We start from the raw sequence: 21,824 nt of genomic DNA, 5'->3' as shown, positions 1-21,824 counted from the left end.
ATCTGGATCATCTCTCTCACCTGAGGAGGGGTAGCTTCCCAGGGTAGGGGGACACCTCATGGGATGCTGGGGAAGAATGCTTTGAAGCTTCACAATCTAAATTAAAGTAGCCAAATCCAGCTGAAGATCTCCAACACAACCCCCTATTACACAATGAGGCAGCAGCATTCTTAGGGAATCAGAAGTAAACAAGTACTAGGGTTAGGAATGATGAGTAATTACCCAAGCAAACATAGTTATAGCAAGTATTTCTTAATTAAATTAATGTTTAACTAAACTTAATGTTTAAGACACATTGTCTTAAGGCACTTCTCACAAGACCCATGTGAACCCAGACCAAAATCCCAGATAAACACTGAGTTTTTAAAAGCACAGCTGTACTTATCCATAACCTACTCTGCTGCTAAAGACATCTTTGTTTCAATCCCAGAGGGAGGTTCAAGCACTTCACCCTACAGAATTCTACAGATCTGGCATTAAAACAGAAGTAATATGTGGAAACCATTTTGTCGTTGTTTTCAAGCAAACTGGAATTCTGGTTTGTGATAACACATCAACGTTTGCTTTCCAAACACAGCAACACTGCATATTTCAATTCATGGGCATGACTGCAAAAAAAAGTCTCTTCCAGCATGTAGAGAATTTCTCAGTATTTCTGTGCCTCTGCTCTTTCAAGATGTATTTGAAATCAACATTGTTTGCATTTTAGATAAATATGAGAATAACATCACAGAAATTCTTTGACATTATCAGTTGATTTATATTCATTTTATTATAAAATAAATAAAAACCAAAGTTTTTTACATAAATATATATTAAAAAAGTCTAGTACTGAGTCAATAGGGTCTGCCTAGAAGTTTTGGAGTAGCACCAACACAGAAGCCAGTTTTACACAGAGGAAAAAGTACACCAAGAACCTTAAGGACATCTTCTCATCAAGGCTGAACAGAGGAATCTGGAGGACCAGATATTCTCAGGTAGACAGGATTGTGCCTGTTCACAAACTTCTTCAGCATCCGAAACCTTTTCAGCTGAGCTTTGCAGCCTTGGTGTGACACATATTTAAAGTATTTGCAATCTAAGGAAAGAGAAAAAACCAACACTAAGTTATACCATGATACAAGCAAATACAAAATGTTTTCACTGTTTAAATATTATGCAGACAGCTAAGAAACTTTTCAGTAATTAAAGGTATTAATATCCAAGACATGCTCATTAGAGACAGAATTGCAGCATTAAATAATCTATCCTCACTTAGCCCAGTAAACATTCTACATGTATCTAAATGTCTGTTATCTTGCAAAATATTTTTTTCTCTTTCATTTTTGCTCTGCAAATTAGATCAGAAAGTAAAATTTTGTGAGTCAAAAACATTCAGGAGTAAAGCAACACTGATATCATATATTAATTTATTATGCTGGATAAGGAAAATAGAGGCTCACATTGAAACAAGTACTGAAACTTCATTCAGGAAAATCTGAACTTGGAACGATTTTATTAGCCATCTGGAAATATAGGGAGATATCTGATACTACTGAAAGCAAAACAAAACATATCCAAAGAGTTTCCAGTATGAGAAATTGTTCTATGAAGTGCTGAAGGTATACAAAAGCTGACAATGAACTTTGCCTATCAACCAGAAGTCCATACCACTGTATAAGCCATTGTCTCCAGACCATATTTCCATTCTAAATTTAGCAGCTGATTCTTGGCCTGATCCTTCCCTTGGTTTTGGCAGCATTTCAAATAATGCTACTAAAGAGGTAATGATCTTCACTTTCTTACCAAACTGCTGATGGTTTTCATTCAAGACTCTCCCTCCTCCTTCCTGCATTAGAACATCCCCACAGTTGTTAATGACCAGCTGACCCCCAGTATTGCTGAGACGCTGCCTAGGCTGGGATCCAGCAAGCAAACTCCCTGCAGTCCTCACAATATTCCATCAGGAGGGTGTTGTGCATTTTTGGAGTTATGGTTTGAAGGTCAAACAGGACAAATAGTATTGTGGCAGCTCAACAAGGCCAGATAAAACTGAATTCTAAACCATGATAAAACTAGTTCCCCACTGTTAAAAATCAAACCAATTTAAATACCTTTCTTGTTCAGCTCCAAACACAGGAATCTTTTTTTAGAAGAAAGAAACTGCATTTCATCCAGGCAACAGATCAGCTGCAACCCATGTCATTAGGTCTAGAACTAGACGTTATTTTTGTTCTATGTAGTGAAAAAAAAAATTATACCCTTTCCAAGTAGGACTCCAGCCACCAGAGCTTTTTCATATGAAAGGCTTTTATTTTCCTGCCAATTCCTTTTTGCCAAGTAACGGCTAAAATGGAAGGCTGGCCACCAGTCCTTCCTGGAGCTCCACTCTTGCTTGATCCAGTCAAGATGCTTCCCAGAGCTGGAAAAAGGTTAAACAAGTTACAGAAAAGGTTAAATTGTGATAGCAAGATTATTAGGAGACTGAATGTTATAATCAGCTTGCTACAAATCTCATAAATTGCCAGCATAGATATACTGACTTTATACCAAAACACTAATAACCAGCATTTTTATATAAAACTAATGTTTTTTTTAATTCTCGGTAACACTTGTGAGGCTGGAAGTGAACTCCAGCAATCTTACTAAGCCTTGGCAATAGCACTGATTATGATGTGAAATTAAGCAAGCCTTTCACTTGTGTGCCAGTTTGTCAATAGTAATATAGAAGTTTCTCCAGGTTTGTCAACAAATGAGTAGTATGAAGGGGTTGCTCTGTCCTTAGGAAAGGTTTGTGTTACTCCAGGCATACTTAAAGACTAACTTATCCCAAACAGTTGTTACTGTTAGGCAACAACGCCCCTAAACCAAGCATTTCAGCAACACAAACTCCTTCCAGCCCCTCAAAGGAACCTACAGGAAACACAAAGAGGGAGTTTTTCCAAGTGCAGGTAGAGACAGGACAAGGAGGAATGGCTTTAAACTAGCAAGGGTCAGGTTTAGATTAGATATTAGGAAGAAATTCTTCACTCTGATGGCGAGGTCCTGGGTCTGTTTTGCCCGACATAGTATTTGGTGAGTGGTCTCTCCCTGTCCTTCTCTCAACCTGTGAACACTTTGCTATATTTTCTCTCCCCATCCAGTTGCTGAGGGAACACATAGAGTAACGTTGGTGGGTACCTGGCATCCAGCCAAGGTGTCCCTGCCCACAGCAGTGGAGCTGGAACAAGATGATCTTTAAGGTCCCTTCCTACCCAAACTGTTCTAGGACTCTATAAAACTATCTGTGACATTCCCATACAGTGACCAAGATGCCCAGTATATTTCAAGATACTCTGAAGTCGTGTACGAAAGGCAAAAATGAAGACAGAGCACAGAGGGTCACTGTGTAGACTGACAGAAGGTGGAGACTTGACACATTTGTTTCAACACCCTGTATCAGAGCTACTTACATTACAATTTGTTTCACCTGTCTTGCCAAACAGCTCCATGCTTTTGCATTTTCTTTCCAGCCAGCATAATCCAAGGCTGCAAAAATAACTTCTAGGCCCATTCGACGTTTTTTTCTCTTCTCTGCAAAAAGATGAGGCTGATTAATGAATTACACAGATCAGGATGAACTGCTTAGTAAGGCATGAGTGAAATACAGTTCTCCATTCTGGCCCACCCAAATGCTACTACTTTAAACATAAGTTATGTTTATTGGCATAAATTTCTTTAAAAACAGAAGATTGTTCTTATTAGTTTGAAAAGTTGGCAAATGAGTCACACATGAACTGAAAAAGGGAGGTGTCAGGCAAAAGGTTTCATCCCTCCCAAAGAAGAATCATAGAATGCTTTGGCTTGGAGAAGACCTTAAAAATCATCAAGTTCCAACCCCCTGCCATAGGCAAGGACACCTTCCACTAGACCAGGCTGCTCAGAGCCCCATCCATTCTGGCCTTGAACACTTCCAAGGATGGGGCATCCACAGCTTCTCTGGGCAACCTGAGCCAGTGCCTCCCCACCCTGACAATCAAGACCGTCTTCCCAAAACCTCTTCTAAACCTCCCCCTGTCAGTTTCAAGTCATTAACCCTCATCATTTCAGAAGAGAGAACAATCTTTACTGATGTACATTTCACCAATCTGTTGACCTGCTGGGACATGCCAAGCCACAAGAAGACAGACAGCCTGGAACACAATTGATCAGAATGAAAAAAATAGTCTTCAAATTGGAAGACTTTTCTACCAGCTTGAAGATAATGCTCCTTTAAAGAGAAGGAACATTGTTACATTGTTCATGTAACAATGAACTAAAGAATAGAACTATTCCAAGAAAAAAAAATAATAAATAAAACAGAGATCCCAAAAATGGAATGAAGACCTTGGAATTCGGAGTAGGGTACCTAAAAAAAATTAAGTTATTTTTGAGATCCTGCCTGTGCCTTACAACGGTTTTCTTTGTTCAGCCTTTAAAATGAGAAAGGCATTTGTTTACACAAGTTTGTAAATGACTGCTCATACATCCAACTAAGAGGTTATGGTAATTGGAAAGTTGGGATTTGAGTTGGTTTTTTGGCATTATTTCTTATGGAACAAAACTACTTTCAAAAGCAGAAAGAAAGCTGTAGGAAAATCCAGAATAGTTTTCTGAAATTAGCATAAATGAACTGAACAAAGGTGAAGACTTACTTGATTTCTGAAGCATGGTATTAAAATCTATCATCAGTTCATGAGAAGGAACAATATCATGCAAGATCTGAAAAATAAATTACAAAACCCAGATAAGTTATTGTGAAAGCTCTTGAAGACTTCTACTTGACCAAGAAAAGCACAGGCTTCAGAGCTTTGGGTGCTTTTAGCTCAGAAAAATAAGCAATCTGGTACTTTGGTGCCTTGATATAAAGAATGGATCTCTAGATTCATTTTGCTATCTGTGACACTGCTCTGTGACACCATGGATGAAATACCCTGATGGCTGCTGACAAAAACTGTATGTGGCAAATACAACATTGTGAAGGAGCAGCCCAAATCCATATCCAGTGTCCCCTTTTTTGAAGGAAATGTCATTTTCTCCCTAGGACAGTTTTAGCTCCCCTGTCCACTGCTCTGTGCATTGGATCAGTTTCTGGACTAATCAAACCACTTCTATGATTCATCTCTGTTTTATAAGACACTTACATGTAAAACCATTGCTAAAATGCATTGAGGAGAATTTCATACAAATCTGCTAGAGTTTCAAAGTCTAAACCAAACAAAACAGCCTCACAAACCTGTTTTTAAACACTTCCACTAACAAAAGCACATTAGTGCCATCAAGTGGCAAAACATGGCTTGCAAGCAGTACACCAAGAGCAAGGAAAGCAGGAATTTAAAAGCTTAACCCAGCAAAGTCTTGTCTACCAACAACCAGTAGACATTACCTTTTAGCTTTAATGCACATCTCATTGAAAACAAGCAAAGAAACTAATTGCTAGACAGGATCAATATGTGAAAGAGCAGGCATTTAATGATCTGTGCAATATTGTAAAGATCAAACTGTAAGAGAAATCAATGCATGCTGTGCACAAGACTGCTGATACAGACTTCTGTAACATGTGAACATGTTCTCTAAGCTTGCTTACTGACTTTTAAGTGGTATGATGTACCAGTTAAAGGCAAAACAAGAACTGGAACTGAAGGACAGTAAAGGATTCTGCTCCCTCCCACTAACTTCCCTCTAACCTTCTACTTCCCACGAAAAATACAATAGGATAAATAATATTACAGAGCTCAAGCAAGCTGTCAGAACACCACATGACTGACACAGACTGTATCTCCTAAGGGATACCTACCTTCAGTGCAGATATGAGGGTTTTTTTTGATTCACCCTGCCTCTTGAGGAACTGATAGAGGTAGACATGAGCATTGGGGTTAGCTGGGAACTTGGAGTTGTAGGCATATTCATTTAACACCTGGTGGGCCTCGTTGTGGTCTCCATAGAACTCCAACAACTGGAAGTTAAGTCTGTCATTAGTTTGTCAGATACAGGCAACCAAACTCTTACAACTCATTTTGGACTGCCACAGAGCCATCCAATAGCACAGTCTATCTAAGAGTGAAGCACATTAGTTAATTAGATACTCTCCTGTCTTAATTTTACTGGCTTATCTCAGCACAGAGAGACAACAATTCACACACAGAAGCTACTCTGGGAGAAAATGCCTTAACACCTACTTAATTGTCAAAGGATTACCATCACTTTCTCACTGGAAAGAGATGCTGAAGGCACCTGCCATATCTCTAAAGACAATCTGACAGCACCAAGGAAAATTCTTAAGATGTGCTTAGAGAAGTCAGAGCTTATCAGTGTTTAAAAAAAGTAAAAGATCTCTTTAAAATTATTAATTCTTAATTAAAAATCCTAAGCAGATATTTTAAAAACCTAAACCAAAACACAGAGGGGCTGCATATTTGGCGTCTCTAACATTTCATGTATCTAGAGAAAACACTGCCCTGCCAAAAATCAGAGAAACTGTTTTGAGGAATTTAAAGTAAAGCAGTGATGCTCCAATTTCTGCAGCCCCACAAAAACAAAATATGTAAGCTGTTTGTCTATTTCTTTTTCTTGACAGTGCACAGATAAAAGTTCTTTTTGTACTCTGCTCAAGCTCTGCAGCTCTACCAGGAATACACTGTGCTCTCTATCAAAGCCAGTGACACACACATACAAATGTGTTGCTTTTGAAATGCTGTTTTCACTCAGACAGAGAAAATAATCTGCATTTAAAGAAAATTAAGCAAGGAAACACGAAAGGAAGCCATCTGTAAAATATTCCCTTACATCCACATAGCATTTCACAAAGATGTCCCAGACTCCAGGTATTTTAATAATCTCCTTCAAGCTCACTGCTGCCTTACGAAAGTAACCATGCATTTCCTGCTCAACAGCCAAGTCTGAAAATCCATCCTCACCTGCCAAAGCACAAAGAAAAATCAAAAAGTTATTTATAACTCAGCCAAACACAGGGAACTTGAAGTGCTACATCTAAGGGATGATCACATTTTGCTAAGCAAGTACTCTAGTCAGAGAGCTTTTAAGAAAAGACTCCTCAGTATTGAAACAAGAAATTTTCACTGTTCCTCATTCAAATTTATAATCAATTTCAATTTATGGAGCACAATGAGTAGGACTCCAAGAGAAGATGTTACCAGCACAAGGTCCACAATCCAAATTCAACATCTGGTTTTCAGAGAAACAGAGGTCTAGTGTAAGTGATAAAACACATGTAGCAACTTCTATATCTTTAAAGAAACTGTAATTCAAACACAAGTGTTGAGGGCTTTGCTATCACTCAACATTCCAGAAGCAATCAAGTACTTGCACACCTATTAAGCCACTGCTTTAAGGGAATGCATCCCTTTGATAATTATTTTAGGTGATGCTGGCTGGACACAGGGAGAAATTTTCAGAACAGCATTTCAGGGCACTTCACAAAGCTATTTTGGCGCCACCATCACTGCTGATACAGAACTCTGTACCAGCCACACCATCACACTCTGAAGTCTAGTAAAGGAAAAGGTGTCATTACAAACCACAGCATCTGAATGAGCAAACTGAAGCTACAGCTCAATCCAAAACATACTTACCATGCTCTAACAGGATGTTCTTCTGCTTAGACCAGCTATAGTAGTCCAAGAGTCCCCTGTAAGCCTGAATCAGCTTCATTTCCTTATCCTGAATGGCTGTTTGCTCTCCAAACCTCCAGCTTTCTGCCAGGGACAGGTTCTGGTAGGCTTCATCTATTTGCCCATTACAGAGGAGATGAAAGATATGCTCCAAGCAGACCTGCAACCCAAACAGTCCAAACCACAGCGTTTCACACTCAAATGCAGAGATTCTCAGCAATACAGCAAAGTTCTACACACATGTGCAGAGAAAGAGGACACTTACTGACATGAATAAAAAATATTGCCAACACAAGGTAATGAAGAATTTAAGTTATTTGTGTTGCCTCAAAAACCTGCTTGTCTTTAACAAATGCTGTACCTACTTCAGAAGATCTAAAAATGACCTGAGGAAAGCCAGCTGGGCTTTGCAGATTTTTCAAAGCACCTGAAAGAGGGATGTCCCACCACCCTACCATGTTGGGTGTCATAAGATAAAAGCCTAAACCTTCAGTTAGCTCCAGAAAACCCTCGTATGGAACTTCTTTTGAAGACATTTAACAATGGAATGAAAGACAGAAGCACCATCCCAAGTGAGAAACAGCCAAGGAAACCAAAACAATATAGGTTTGAATGAGACACCACAGGAAAAAAAAACACAATCCTGCCCCCACCTTCAGCCGTGTTTTATACAGTTTTATAATCAGATTAGCTACTCAAAAAATGAGAGGGTAATGAGGCAAAATTTAAGTAAAAATGTTTAGTCAGGAGCACAGTGGTCAAATTAAGGACTGGAAATAAAACTTTGCAGGTAATTACCTGCATTTACATGTCATTGGGACACACATGAAAAAGAATTTAACTGCTTCAAATTCAAAGCTTAATTAAAGGGTTTTTAAGCACTTCTAAGGACTGAGAACATGCATCTGTGATCAAACATACAGCCCAAATGAGATAAGGTTATGTATAAAATGACCTTCAAACACCATGCAATTGGTAATTCAAATGTTGGCTTTGAGTTTTTTTAACTAATGTCAGTAGTACATTTCAAAAGAGATTTGGAAATTAATATTCAACTAAGTGTTCAGGTAAATGTGAAAATCATCAGGGCTGCTTTAAACACACTCACCTTCAAGTACCTTTTTACTCCTAAAGTTTTCATCTGTTCCATGAAATAGTTGAACTCTTTCATGCTGCTTTGGGAATGATAAAAAATTTCAGTTCCTATTCTCCAAATCACCTGTTTATGGGAAGAAAGAAAATCAAAATCAACCTTAGTACAAAAATGGCAACAGACACCACATATCCAGTCTTACTAAACTTATAGCTACTGAAGGACATGAAAACAATGTACATTTGAACTGCAAATAAAAAATACTACAAAGCATTATCCACTGCTATAGTGACCTACCCACTCATCCAGTAGGACTTTTAGAGTCATTCAGTGGGTGGTTCAGAATTGCTCATTATAAACGCAGCACTCCAGAAGAGCTTATGAAAACTGCATGCCAGAGGGCTCCTCCTCCCTTCACCAAAAAAATATGTTGTTCTTTGCTATGACCCTACTAAGACACCAAGTATACACAACTCTTTGACCTTAACAGCAAGGATTATTTCCAACTTGATGTAGCTCCCCAACTGCATGCACTTGTTTCCAAGGTCTGCAAGCTAGCCATATTCAAGTACTCCACTTATTTAAAAACTCTGATCCTTTTCCTTCCATCTGCTTCCATCTCAACACCGGCAAGGAGTTTTGCAGCTACTGGAAGAGCTGGTAACAATCTGAATAAGCCACCAACTTGCAAACCCATTCTGACTGATGGCATGCCAGAACCAAACACATTAACTGCTTTTCCATTTTAGAAGACTACTTGGAATTTTCATAGATACAGTGCTGGCAGAGTGAACTTATACCAAGCCAAGTTTTCTTCTGTTGTGTCAAGGATCTATTTTTTTTAAAAATCAAGCCTGTGATTAGCTAATTAAGAAATATGTTGGTCCTGAAGTATACAGATGCTGCTATGCAAGTATTTTTTCAACAGCAAAAGAACACAGATAAGGAAAATGGGCTTACCTCTGATGGACCAATGTGTTCTCTGGAATAGTCCTTCTCTAGTGACTCAACGTAACAGGTCAGGAACTCTGCAGCCCTTTTCCACTGCTTTTGGAGCAAGGCATCCTGAATGTAACTTAAACACGCTTCCTTGCTCTTCCTGAAGTTTAACTTGTGTTCATCGGAAGATACTGGAAACAAACAAACAAACAAACCAACCAAATAAAACACCAAAAACCAAACAAACAAAAAAAATCAACTGAGCCCACAGCTATCACAGCTCTTACTCAGCCACATGCTCTCCATTTCAGTGTCTACATTCCTTGTATGGCTACTACAAAGAGTCACCTTAAGCTCTGTGCTTTTGAAGATAAACACAACTGTTAGTCCACAGGGAAGTAAGACTATGGGAAAAGCTGGAAATGTGATATGAAATGGTATTTTCCATACACAGCACACAGCTGTGCTTGAAATTTCCATTCATTTGAAACAGTGAATAGCCATCAAATGTCACACTACTGCCCTACTAGAATCAGGGAGTCATGTTGCTTTGATAATGTCACAGTAAATTTTGTCATATTTTGGGGACTACTCTCTTTACTTATTAATCATCACCTAAGTTTGTGATCCCACGGTGCTGCAGATTTGCATGCACACAAAGAGACCATTCCAGTAACAAAGGCTAAGCAATTCCTACAAAGGTAAATGTAGAGAATTATTCTTATTTGAGTACAAGGCTGCAAAGAGACCACCTGGTCTTTTTACATCAATAGTAGTTCAATTAACTCTGAAACCAGCACAAAACTGAAACTTCATTCCCATGAAGTTTGTTTAATGCTCATGGCTGTATGACCCTACAACAATGCTCATCCATAAAAAGCCACCTGCAAGGCACATGAAGAGCTCACAAAGACACCTCCTACCTGGAAGCTATAGCTCACACAATGGCTAAGTCAGGTAGTCAGAGAACCATCAGGGTTGGAAGGGACCCCTGAAGATTATCCAGTCCAACCCTCTTCCAAGGCAGGGTCACCTGAAACAGGTGACATAGGAATGTGTCCAAGTGGGATTTGAAAGTCTCCAGAGAGGAAGACTCCACAAACTCCCTGGGCAGCCTGTTCCAGTGCTCTGCCATCCTCAGTGTAAAGATCTCCCTAATGCTGAGGTGCAACTTTTTGTGCTTTAGTTTCTAGCCACTGTGCCAAGTCCTGTTGCTGGGCGCCACTGAAAAGTCTGGCATCAGGCAAAGGCACCTGCCTTTGAGATATCTGTATGCATTAATGAAACCCCCTCTCAGTCTTCTCCAGACCAAAGAGGCTCAGCTCCCTCAGTCGCTCCTCATAAGAGATGTTCCAGACCCCGAATCACCTTTGGTGCCTTCTGCTGGACTCTCTCCTGGAGCTCCGTGTTTTTCCTGCCCCGAGGAGCGCAGAACTCGGCACAGCACTCCACACGTGCCTCACCACTGCCGAGTAGAGAGGCAGAATCACCTTCCTCGACCTGCTGGCAGTGCTCTTCCCAACGATACCAAGGGCCCTCCTGCCCGCAAGGGCACACCGCCGGCTCAGAACACAACTATGGTTATTTCGAGCCTCTTCCCCGGCGCTAGCGGACGATTTGGCGAGCAGAAGCTGAAACTCTGTGCCACCACTCCCACGGCTCCCCGAAGGAGCTCTCAAAGAGAACGCACAAACGCTCGGCCCTTACCCGGCTGCGGCCGCAGGAAGGGCAGGTGCAGGGGTGGCTGCAAGGCGGCCCGAGCCACAGGGCTCCTCTTTCTCTTCCCCACCGCCGCCGCCGGCTCCCCATCCTCCTCCTCCTCCAGGAAGCTGTCCATGGCGCCGCGGGCAGCCGGGCTCCGACCTCACCTTGCAGCTCGGTGGGCGGAAGACGCCGGCCGAAGAGAAAGCGGGGGCTCAGCCAGGCCCGGGCGTGCAGCGGCCGTGCCGCCGCCTCACGCCGGCCCCGCGGGCACCACGGGCGGGAGATCCCGGCAGGCGCCGCGGCCCGGGAAGCGCGGGGCGGGGGCGGCCCCTGCGCGTGCGCGCTGAGGGCCGCGCGGCTCGGCCGCCATGAGGGCAGGGGGTGCGCGGCGGCTCGGCAGCGTTTCGCTGTTGTTCTCTGCGTGCGGGAGTGGGGAAATGAGGGGTGAGATGGAGAACGGGGGGTGGCTGGGTGTGTGCAGCGGTGTGGCAGAGAGGTGTTTATTTCTACATTTACCACGATCAGAGCATGAGCAGAAGCGTGGCTTACGCACTCGTCACTCTAAAATTAAATTAACGAGCGCTTCCTGCCACCCCTTTGTCTTGGTTCTAGAAGACAGGTGTCTGCTAGGGAGAGCAGGAGCCTCCCTCGGGATGAAAGAATGTAGACCCCCTCCCTCCGAATTATTATAAATTTGAAATCAAGGGGCTTTCAGGCAGAGATCTGGGGATAGGAATAACAGTTCTTTACTAGTATAACCAGGCAAACAAACAAACAATAACTACAGCAATAACAAGAACACAGAACCAGGGACCCCGGGACAGCTCTCTCAGCTGAGATGGGATGGAGGAGAGGTTTTGTTTTTCACAAACCCCTCGGGCAGTCAGTCCCGGTGCTCCTGCAGGGCTCCGAGGAACAGTCGGCTGGAAACAGCAGGGATGAGCTGAGATCCTGGGTCGGTGGCTGAGGTGTATCAGCAGCTCCGCGGCGGTGCCTGGCACTGCCACACGTCCCGGCAGGGCAGGGGGTGCGAGGCCACCAGCCAAGAGGGGAGAAGGAGAAGAAGCAACTGCTCCGTCTGGGTGATGGCGAAAATCCCTTCTCTCCACCGCAGCAGCTCTGCGCCCCAGCCCCCGAACGTCCTTCCCCGAAGCCGGAGAAAAACCAGCTAAAAAACTGTCCCCACCCTCCTTTTCTGCCCCCTTTCCCCCCCCTGGGCCCGGCTACTCTTTGTCCGTTGTCAATCACCCCTAAAGTACGGTACTTTAGGTTGCCCCAGCACATAATGGGTAAAAATTCCCCGGGCAGGCCCAGAACGACAAAACAAACAAAAACAAAAAAAAGGACACCTAACCTCAACACTATCCACCCCGAATTTTTTTCCCATACCAAAATGTTACATTAAATATTAAACCTTTAAATTATACACAAACACACACTACTTTAACTATATACATATGTACATGCAGATACAGATACAAGCACAGTGTCATGGGTAGTTCACCCTAAAACCAGGTCCCCTTGGGGTATGCACCGGGTCTCTCCATCTTTTTGCATCACCCACCAAGTGCAACCCGGTCCCTGAGCAAAGACAACCCCACGGATTGGACTGTCTTTGCTGGAGGCAGAATTAACCCAAACAGTTTTTCCCAGCATACCTCTCATATGTACCACTGGAACCTTATCTCCATCTGTCGTTCTAAAGGGCTCAGATTGGGCAGGGCCTGCTCGGTTAGTGGAACCTCGGGTGTTCACCAACCATGTGGCTTTTGCTAAATTATCTCCCAGTTCTTGAAAGTTCCCCCACCCAGTGCCTTCAAGCTGGTTTTAAGCAAGCCATTGCACCGTTCAACTTTCCCTGCAGCAGGTGCATGGTAGGGGATATGGTACACCCACTCAATGCCATGTTCCCTAGCCCAGCTGTTTATAAGGTTATTCTTGAAATGAGTCCCATTGTCTGACTCAATCCTCTCAGGGGTACCATGCCTCCAAAGGACCTGCTTTTCAAGTCCCAGGATGGTGTTTCCGGGCAGTGGCATGAGGCACAGGGTAGGTTTCCAACCATCCAGTGGTGGCTTCTACCATTGTGAGCACGTACCGCTTGCCTTGGGGGTTTGGGGCAGTGTGATGTAGTCAATCTGCCAGGCTTCCCCATATCTGTATTTGGACCACCCCACCGTTACCATAGCGGCTTCAACCGCTTGGCCTGCTTGATCGTGGCACACGTCTCACAGTCATGGATAACCTGGGAAATACTGTCCATGGTTAAATCCACCCCTCGGTCTCGTGCCCACTTATAGGTGGCATCTCTACCCTGATGGCCTGAGGCATCATGAGCCCATCGAGCTAGGAACAACTCTCCCTTGTGTTGCCAATCTAAGTCTGTCTTTGACACCTCTATCTTTGCAGCCTGATCCACCTGCTCATTGTTTCGGTGCTCTTCATTGGCCCTACTCTTGGGGACATGGGCATCTACATGACGGACCCTCACAGACAGTTTCTCTACCCTGGTAGCGATGTCTTTCCACTCGTCAGCAGCCCAGATTGGCTTTTCCTCTGCGTTGCCAGTTGGCCCTTTTCCACCTTTCCAGCCACCCCCACAGAGCATTGGCCACCATCCATGAATCAGTGTAGAGGTAGAGTTTTGGCCACTTCTCTCTTTCAGCAATGTCCAGGGCCAGTTGAACAGCTTTGAGTACAGCAAGTTGGCTTGATCCACCTTCTCCTTCAGTGGCCTCTGCGCGACCTGTCGTGTGGGGCTCCATTACGGCTGCTTTCCACTTCCGGTTCATCCCTACAATGCGACAGGAACCATCAGTGAACAGAGCGTAGCATGTTTCTCCTGCTGGCAGTTGGTTGTACGGTGGAGCTTCTTCAGCCCGTGTCACTTGTTCCTTGCTCCTCTTCATCAGTGAGACCAAAGTTTTCACCTTCTGGCCAGTTTTGTAATTATCTCCAAAATCCCAGGGCGATTTGGGTTTCCCAATACGGTGCGCGCTGCGTGATGAGGGCAATCCACTTGCTCCACGTAGCATCGGTGGCATGGTGGGTAGCAGGAACCTTTCCTTTAAACATCCACCCCAGCACTGGCAGTCGGGGTGCCAGGAGGAGTTGTGCTTCTGTGCCAATCACTTCTGAGGCGGCTTGAACTCCTTCATAGGCAGCTAAGATTTCCTTCTCTGTGGGAGTGTAGTTGGCTTCGGACCCTCTGTAGCTTCGGCTCCAGAATCCCAGCGGTCGGCCTCGAGTCTCCCCAGGCACTTTCTGCCAAAGGCTCCAGGACAAGCCATTGTTCCCGGCTGCAGAGTAGAGCACGTTCTTCACGTCTGGTCCTGTTCTGACTGGGCCAAGGGCTACTGCATGGGCGATCTCCTGTTTGATCTGAGCAAAGGCTTGTTGTTGTTCAGGGCCCCAGTGGAAATCATTCTTTTTTCGGGTAACCAGGTAGAGAGGGCTCACGATCTGGCTGTACTCAGGAATGTGCATCCTCCAAAAACCTATGGCACCTAGGAAAGCTTGCGTTTCCTTCTTGCTGGTGGGTGGAGACATTGCAGTGATCTTATTGATGACCTCAGCGGGAATCTGACGCCGTCCATCTTGCCATTTTACTCCCAGGAACTGGATCTCTCGAGCAGGTCCTTTGACTTTGTTCTTCTTGATGGCAAAGCCGGCTTCTAGCAGAATCTGGATGATCTTTTCCCCTTTCTCAAATACTTCCACTGCTGTGTTCCCCCACACAATGACGTCATCAATGTACTGCAGATGTTCTGGAGCCTCACCCTTTTCCAGGGCAGCCTGGATCAGTCCATGGCAGATGGTGGGGCTGTGCTTCCACCCCTGGGGCAGTCGGTTCCAGGTGTACTGCACTCCCCTCCAGGTGAAGGCAAACTGAGGCCTGCATTCTGCTGCCCGGGGGAGTGCAGAAAAATGCATTAGCAATGTCAATAGTGGCATACCACTTCGCTGCCTTGGACTCCAGCTCGTACTGGAGCTCCAGCATGTCCGGCACGGCAGCGCTCAGAGGTGGAGTCACTTCATTCAATGCACGATAGTCCACAGTCAATCTCCATTCTCTGTCAGACTTGCGCACAGGCCAGATGGGGCTGTTGAAGGGTGAGTGGGTTTTTGCTGACCACCCCTTGGCTCTCCAGCTCTCGGAATCATCTTATTGTGGATGGGGATCACAGCATCTCGATTTGTCCTATACTGCCGGCGGTGCACTGTCGAGGTGGCAATTGGTACTCGCTGTTCTTCCACTTTCAGGAGTCCTACTGCAGATGGGTTCTCTGATTAGTCCAGGCAAGGTGTTCAGTTGCTTAATGTCCTCTGCCTCCACAGCAGCTATTCCAAAAGCCCACCTGAGTCCCTTTGGGTCTTTGTAATAGCCATTTCGAAGGAAGTCCATGCCCAGAATACACGGGGCCTCTGGGCCGGGTCACAATGGGTTGTTTTTGCCATTCTTTCCCTGTCAGGCTCACTTCAGCTTCCATTTGAGTCAACTGATAAGACCCCTCTGTCACCCCAGAAATGGAAACATGTTCTGCCCCCCACATGTCCCAATGGCATCAGAGTACATTGCACACCAGTGTCAACCAAAGCTTTATATTCTTGTGGGCCTCATGTGCGAGGTCATCGGATCCACACAGTCCAATAGACCTGATTTTCCCTGGCCTCTACCTGGTCAGAGGCAGGCCCCCTCTAGCACTGGTCATCCTCTCCTCCCTGGGCATACATGCTAGAGGTTCCTTCAAGGGGATCATCCTCTTTTCTGTAATATCTGGCAGTTTGGTCACGGGAGGTTGAGGCTACCTTCACTTTAGTGGAACCTTTCTGGTTAATGGTTCCCTGCCTGAGTTGACGCACTCGTGCTGCCAGGGCAGAAAGAAGTGGGTTTCCCATCCCACTTTCCCATATCTTCTCCATGGTCACGTAGAAAGAACCACAGCTCAGTTCGTGAGGTGTACCCTCTCTCTCTAGCTGGGGGGCGCTGGGCTTGGAGTTTTGGGCTTGTGGCCCGCACTGGTTGCCATACGGGAACTGCTCTCTTCCTCATCTCTTCCCTCATTTCCCTCATCTCTCCTCTTTGAGTTCCTTAATCACAGCGGAAATCTTAGCTTGCTGCGGGCCATGGACCATACTGTCCGTAATTTCTAAGCCTTGGTGGCAACAGAACCCACCGTCTCTCGGCTGTTATCAGCGTTAATCAGTGCAATATAGGTGGTTGTAGTCACGTGGCCCTAGATTTGCCAGACTCCACAACATCTGCCCAGTGCACCTGACTTTGTCGGGGTCATTATCATGCTGTCCACCCCTCCCAAAAAGGACCTCTAATATCGCCACTTCTCTCAGTTGTTGGATCCCTTCCTCAATGGTTTTCCATTCCCTTCTATGATAGTGCTCTTCCATTCTCTCTCTGTGGACAAACCTCTCTCTTACACTCATCAAAAGCCGCTCCCAGAGGGAAAGGGGCCCTTGCTCCCTGACGAATACCTGATTCACACCTGAGTCCTGGGTCAAGGGTCCCACATTCCTTGCCTCACCACCATCCAGCTGCACGCCCTGTACCCATAAGGTCCCAGACCCGAAGTAACCAGGTTGTATAAGGCTCACGCCCCCGCCTCACAATGTCTTTTTGTAACTTACGGAGACTGTCATATGTCAAGAGACTCAGTAATGATTTCAACTTCTGGCTCCCCTGTGGGTTGTGAGGGCCCTCCTTTCTTATCCTTATCAACAGGGTGCTGTGATTTCATCTTAGACTTCCTGGTTTCCACAAGGGCAAACAGCTGCTGGCTGTGACTGCCCTTGTGGTTCAGCTGGAACCTGGACGGTTGTAACGTCTGTGGGTTCCACTGCTGCACCATCAGACTCTCCCTCTTCGAGGCAGGGGGAGGGTTTCTCAGCAGCTGAGGAAATGCACTCTATCTTCTGGCTCATCTCACGTATCTCCTTCACCAGAACCCCCACCCACTCTGGGTGGTTCATTTCTGAGGTGGGCTGTGGGGCAGGGGCAGGCTCTAGAGCAGCATCCCCTGTCTCCTGGGCTGTGCCAGGTTCTGGAGCTGCACCCCCTGTCTCTGGGGCTGTGCCACGCTCTAGAGCAGCACCCCCTGTCTCCGGGGCTGTGCCAGGCTCTGGGGCAGCACCCCCTGTCTCTTTCCCTTTGTCTCTGAAGGCTAAGTAGAACAGGCCTATCAGTACCACCAGCCACTGTAAGATGTCATTAGCATTCAGAGAAGATTTTAACCCTTCGAAAACTGGCGGGGTAGGCCCAAGGAACTGGGTGAAAGGTTGGGAGAAAATTTCCCCAGCTGTCTTTTTCTCCCAGTAGGTACCATTATTATAGTAACCCAAAAAACCATTTCCAGTTAGTGTGTGACAGCTCTGAATCCATGAGCCCGCCGTCCAGAGGACGTTAAACATCCATGAATTCCTCACCTTATCAACCCACAAAACAAGCTGGATAATAGCCACAGTAGCCTTAGTTATAGGACCCATATTTAAGTAAGGTACAGCAAATGGGAGAAATATAGCTGTGACCACATGCCCCGCGAACCTGGGTAAGCTCAACAACATGGTTCTACCTAACAAGGTTTCTAAATCCAGCACACAAAAGTTAGGTTATCTAAGAACTGTTATTCCTTTTTGCCCTTTTCCTCTCGAGCCCCACGTTGGGCGCCAAAATCTGTCTTGGTTCTAGAAGACAGGTGTCTGCTAGGGAGAGCAGGAGCCTCCCTCGGGATGAAAGAATGTAGACCCCCTCCCTCCGAATTATTATAAATTTGAAATCAAGGGGCTCTCAGGCAGAGATCTGGGGATAGGAATAACAGTTCTTTACTAGTATGTATAACGAGGCAAACAAACAAACAATAACTACAGCAATAACAAGAACACAGAACCAGGGACCCCGGGACAGCTCTCTCAGCTGAGATGGGATGGAGGAGAGGTTTTGTTTTTCACAAACCCCTCGGGCAGTCAGTCCCGGTGCTCCTGCAGGAGCACCGGGGAACAGTCGGCTGGAAACAGCAGGGATGAGCTGAGATCCTGGGTCGGTGGCTGAGGTGTATCAGCAGCTCCGCGGCGGTGCCTGGCACTGCCACACGTCCCGGCAGGGCAGGGGGTGCGAGGCCACCAGCCAAGAGGGGAGAAGGAGAAGAAGCAACTGCTCCGTCTGGGTGATGGCGAAAATCCCTTCTCTCCACCGCAGCAGCTCTGCGCCCCAGCCCCCGAACGTCCTTCCCCGAAGCCGGAGAAAAACCAGCTAAAAAACTGTCCCCACCCTCCTTTTCTGCCCCCTTTCCCCCCCCTGGGCCCGGCTACTCTTTGTCCGTTGTCAATCACCCCTAAGTACCGGTAGTTAGGTTGCCCCAGCACATAATGGGTAAAAATTCCCCGGGCAGGCCAGAACGACAAAACAAACAAAAACAAAAAAAAAGGACACCTAACCCTCAACACCCTTCCATTAGCTGTATTGCTACTTTCCCGTTCCTTTGTAAATCATAACGTTCTACAGAAGGAAAAGATTCCGGATGAAAATCCCATGCATTGTAGAGCAATAATGTTGCCTGTGCTCCCGCAGAGTACCTGGATTTTGGGAATCCGTCTGCCTTAACCGCAGCATCTGGTTTATACAAATTTGCGCTGGAACTTGTTTCTTTAAACCACTTTGGAACTGAGTTTGCCCTGGACTGTTTTGATGTGTGTAAAGTCCAGTTTACCGTGTAAGATCTCACAGAGTTGTTGGTTTGTTTTTGTTTTTTTTTCTGAACTGCCCTGGCATGGAAGGGTGAGTAAATAATAAACTCAGATTAAAGGTTCGTGTGATACAGTGTCCTGGTTCAGCTGTGATCAATAACCAGGGTCGGGAATAGTGCAAGGCAGAACAGTTGTTTGCAGCATTCAAACACTTAAACCTCATATATCATACCTTAATACGGTATTTAATAAATCAATGTGGGGATAAGAGAAGTCTCCCTTCCCTTTTCCTTTATTTTTAATCCTGTGTTCTTCCTATAAAGTCCAGCATTTCAGTTCATAAGTAGTGTTATTAATGGATAATTAACTTACTTGGCTGATAACAATGAACTGTCACATAGCACCACATGTTTAGCAGTGCCATTTTCTTTGACTGTCCTTTATAATTTGTACCTTGTGTGAGTGCCTCACTGATCACTGGTGTTCCCCAAATTTGATGTCACTTCCTACAACACTCCTGATCTTCTGTTAGCTCAGTATTCTAATTTCAGAATCAAACTTATCCCCCTTTTTTTTTGGTAAAAGTTCTCATGTTTGCATGCAAGGACGTTTACTTTTAGCTTTTTATTTTCCTGTGTGAGACATAAGTGAGTGTTTCCTGACCCTTAGGTAAACTTAGCCAACTGATCTTGTTAATAGGTATCAGCTACTTTAGTAGGTATTTTAGTGCAGAAAATACATAAGAACTGCTTTGTAAGAATAGATGAACGTTAGATACCTCATGTACAGTGGGACTATACTCATAGCTGAATACATGTTTCCAAGATTGGGGTTGAAGACTGGAAGGAAATCTTGCCTGAAATATCTTAATTGAACTAAGTGAAATATTTTTCTTTCACACATTGACGAAAGCTGGGTATGTTAACAAGTGGCTGCATTATTACCCTGAAATATTTGAAATTGTAGGAAATACTTGACAGTTGCAGTGGTAAACTTGTGTATGTGTATCAACTGCAAGCTACTCATTATTGCACAATAAAGGCAGTGACTTATACAAGAAGTATGTCATCTTGTTTTTGTTCACATCTCCCTTTCTTGCCCTTGTCTTTACAACCACAGACACCATTACCTTTTATCTTGGTCTTTAATAAAGATAAGCTTGATAATTTGTACTGATGGAAAATAGTAAAACAGCTCTTTCTTCACAACAAACTGGACCTAATAGTGTGGGCACTACACAACAGGAAATATTAATGTTGGGGAAAGAATACTTATCTTTCATTCATACAGGTATCATAAAATGTGGCTTCCATATTGTAAAGTGTGACAAACTTGTAGATTTTCTGAATTAGGCTTTCTTAGAGCTTTTAATCAGCCAATATCAGTGATGGCAAATAGGTATCACCTCATTTTCTAAGATGTGAAACACAAAAATGTCAACAAAATTGCAGGAGAGCTACAGCCACTGTACTGCACTAGGCCTGGAGAACACACATGAGCACTGGGTGAATCATTGCGTTCCTGTAGCATGTGGGTCCTGGGGATACACAGGACTGTAAGAAATGGCAGGGTGTCCATGGGATCCTGGGCAAAGAGATACCATCACCTGTTTCTACCTTGACACTTTTTCATAGTGTGATTAAAATATTAAACTGCTCTAGGTGGGGGCTGAAAATGAAACACGCATTTTTCAGAGATTACACATTAGTAACTAAGCCTGGATCTAAGGCCTTGTACAATGAGACTGTGGAAATGAAAGTCTGGAGTGAAAATCAATAGGCATGAGGATGCAAGAGGAACACATGCAATTAGCAACAGTGATTGCTAACTCTTGAGACGTAGCATTTAAAAGGGCTCTTAAAAGGCTCTTGAAAAAATATCAGCTGCTTTGACATGCACAAAAAAAGAAAAAAGTAGAATTATTCACCTTGACTATCAGTTCTGTGACTGTCTATTCATTTTGGGAGCAGCTTCAGAATTTGCTGTGGAAAGTAAAAAAAAAAATATTAAAAATTTGGTCATTTGATTCACCAGCAAGAGGATTCTCTTACGTCACCTATCTTTTCTTAGCCACATCTTTTATTCTTTTTGTCTACTCAGGCTACTGTGCTGAACAAATAACATGGGCCTGAAAAAAAGGTTTTGTTCATCTGCATTGTGACTTCTGCTGTCATTTTGCAATTTTAGATCTCTAAGGCAATATTAAGGTGATGGATGTGAAGAAAAGGCGATGTGCAGGCACACTTGTGAGTAGCACATCTTTCAGTTTGCGAATACTCAACAGTTAAAATGTACCAGCAAGTGGAAGCTGTGGCTACGGAAGGGCAAGGATAGGCCTGTCGGGGAGTGCTGCGCTTTCGGCTGCTCGCAGTGAAACCCAGCACTTTCCCCAGTGGGATCACGGGTGAATGAACTCCTCCGCCCGCTGCACCGCAGGTGTAACCTCAAACTCTCGGAGGTCACCGGGGAAGTGGCGGCTGCTCCTCTCCAGCACAGATTAAGAACTACTCGGCGGGGCAGGAGGGAGAGCAGCCAAGTGCATGTTTGGATCTGTCGTGTCCTTACAGGGCGGCACCTACGCCCTTTCTGTAGGATCTTGTTACTCCAGCGATCCTCAGCTAGAGAAACCCGCACAAATAAGGGGCAGGATCTTCCTTCTTTTGTGGCCTGCGAAGCGGGAAAGTAGCCGGGCTCCTGCTCGGAGCAGCGGCCCGTGGTGCTACCTCCGAGGGATCGGGATGGGGATGCCGCCGGCAGGGAGGGAG

General features: G+C 44.8%; 1 protein-coding gene across 1 annotated transcript; it reads right to left on the bottom strand.

Moving 5' to 3' along the window:
* Positions 1 to 776: 776 nt before the first annotated feature.
* On the bottom strand, positions 777 to 11,629 carry TAF1A (TATA-box binding protein associated factor, RNA polymerase I subunit A). Its single transcript, XM_005523312.3, has 10 exons — positions 11,368 to 11,629; positions 9,682 to 9,851; positions 8,737 to 8,847; positions 7,590 to 7,788; positions 6,784 to 6,914; positions 5,795 to 5,953; positions 4,653 to 4,719; positions 3,432 to 3,552; positions 2,241 to 2,401; positions 777 to 1,078 (listed from the first exon to the last, which is right to left on the bottom strand). Exons 1-10 carry the CDS (start codon positions 11,495 to 11,497, stop codon positions 936 to 938), a joined length of 1,392 nt encoding a protein of 463 aa, XP_005523369.1. The 5' UTR covers positions 11,498 to 11,629; the 3' UTR covers positions 777 to 935.
* Between the last annotated feature and the right edge of the window lie 10,195 nt (positions 11,630 to 21,824).

Source organism: Pseudopodoces humilis, chromosome 3 (genome assembly GCF_049639895.1).
Source record: "Pseudopodoces humilis isolate 2021_Gansu_Grassland_sample_001 chromosome 3, ASM4963989v1, whole genome shotgun sequence".
Taxonomy (NCBI): Eukaryota; Metazoa; Chordata; class Aves; order Passeriformes; family Paridae; genus Pseudopodoces; species Pseudopodoces humilis.
This window is presented reverse-complemented; position numbering and strand designations above follow the sequence as displayed.

Bases quoted from the DNA above. Each gene is read 5' to 3' on its own strand.
- TAF1A (XM_005523312.3), bottom strand. From the start codon at position 11,497: ATGGACAGCTTCCTGGAGGAGGAGGAGGATGGGGAGCCGGCGGCGGCG. The intron at 9,852-11,367 runs GTAAGGGCCGAG...GTTTGTTTCCAG, and splicing joins CTTCCTGCGGCCGCAGCCGG to TATCTTCCGATGAACACAAG. The intron at 1,079-2,240 runs GTATAATTTTTT...CTCTTTCCTTAG, and splicing joins TGGAGTCCTACTTGGAAAGG to ATTGCAAATACTTTAAATAT.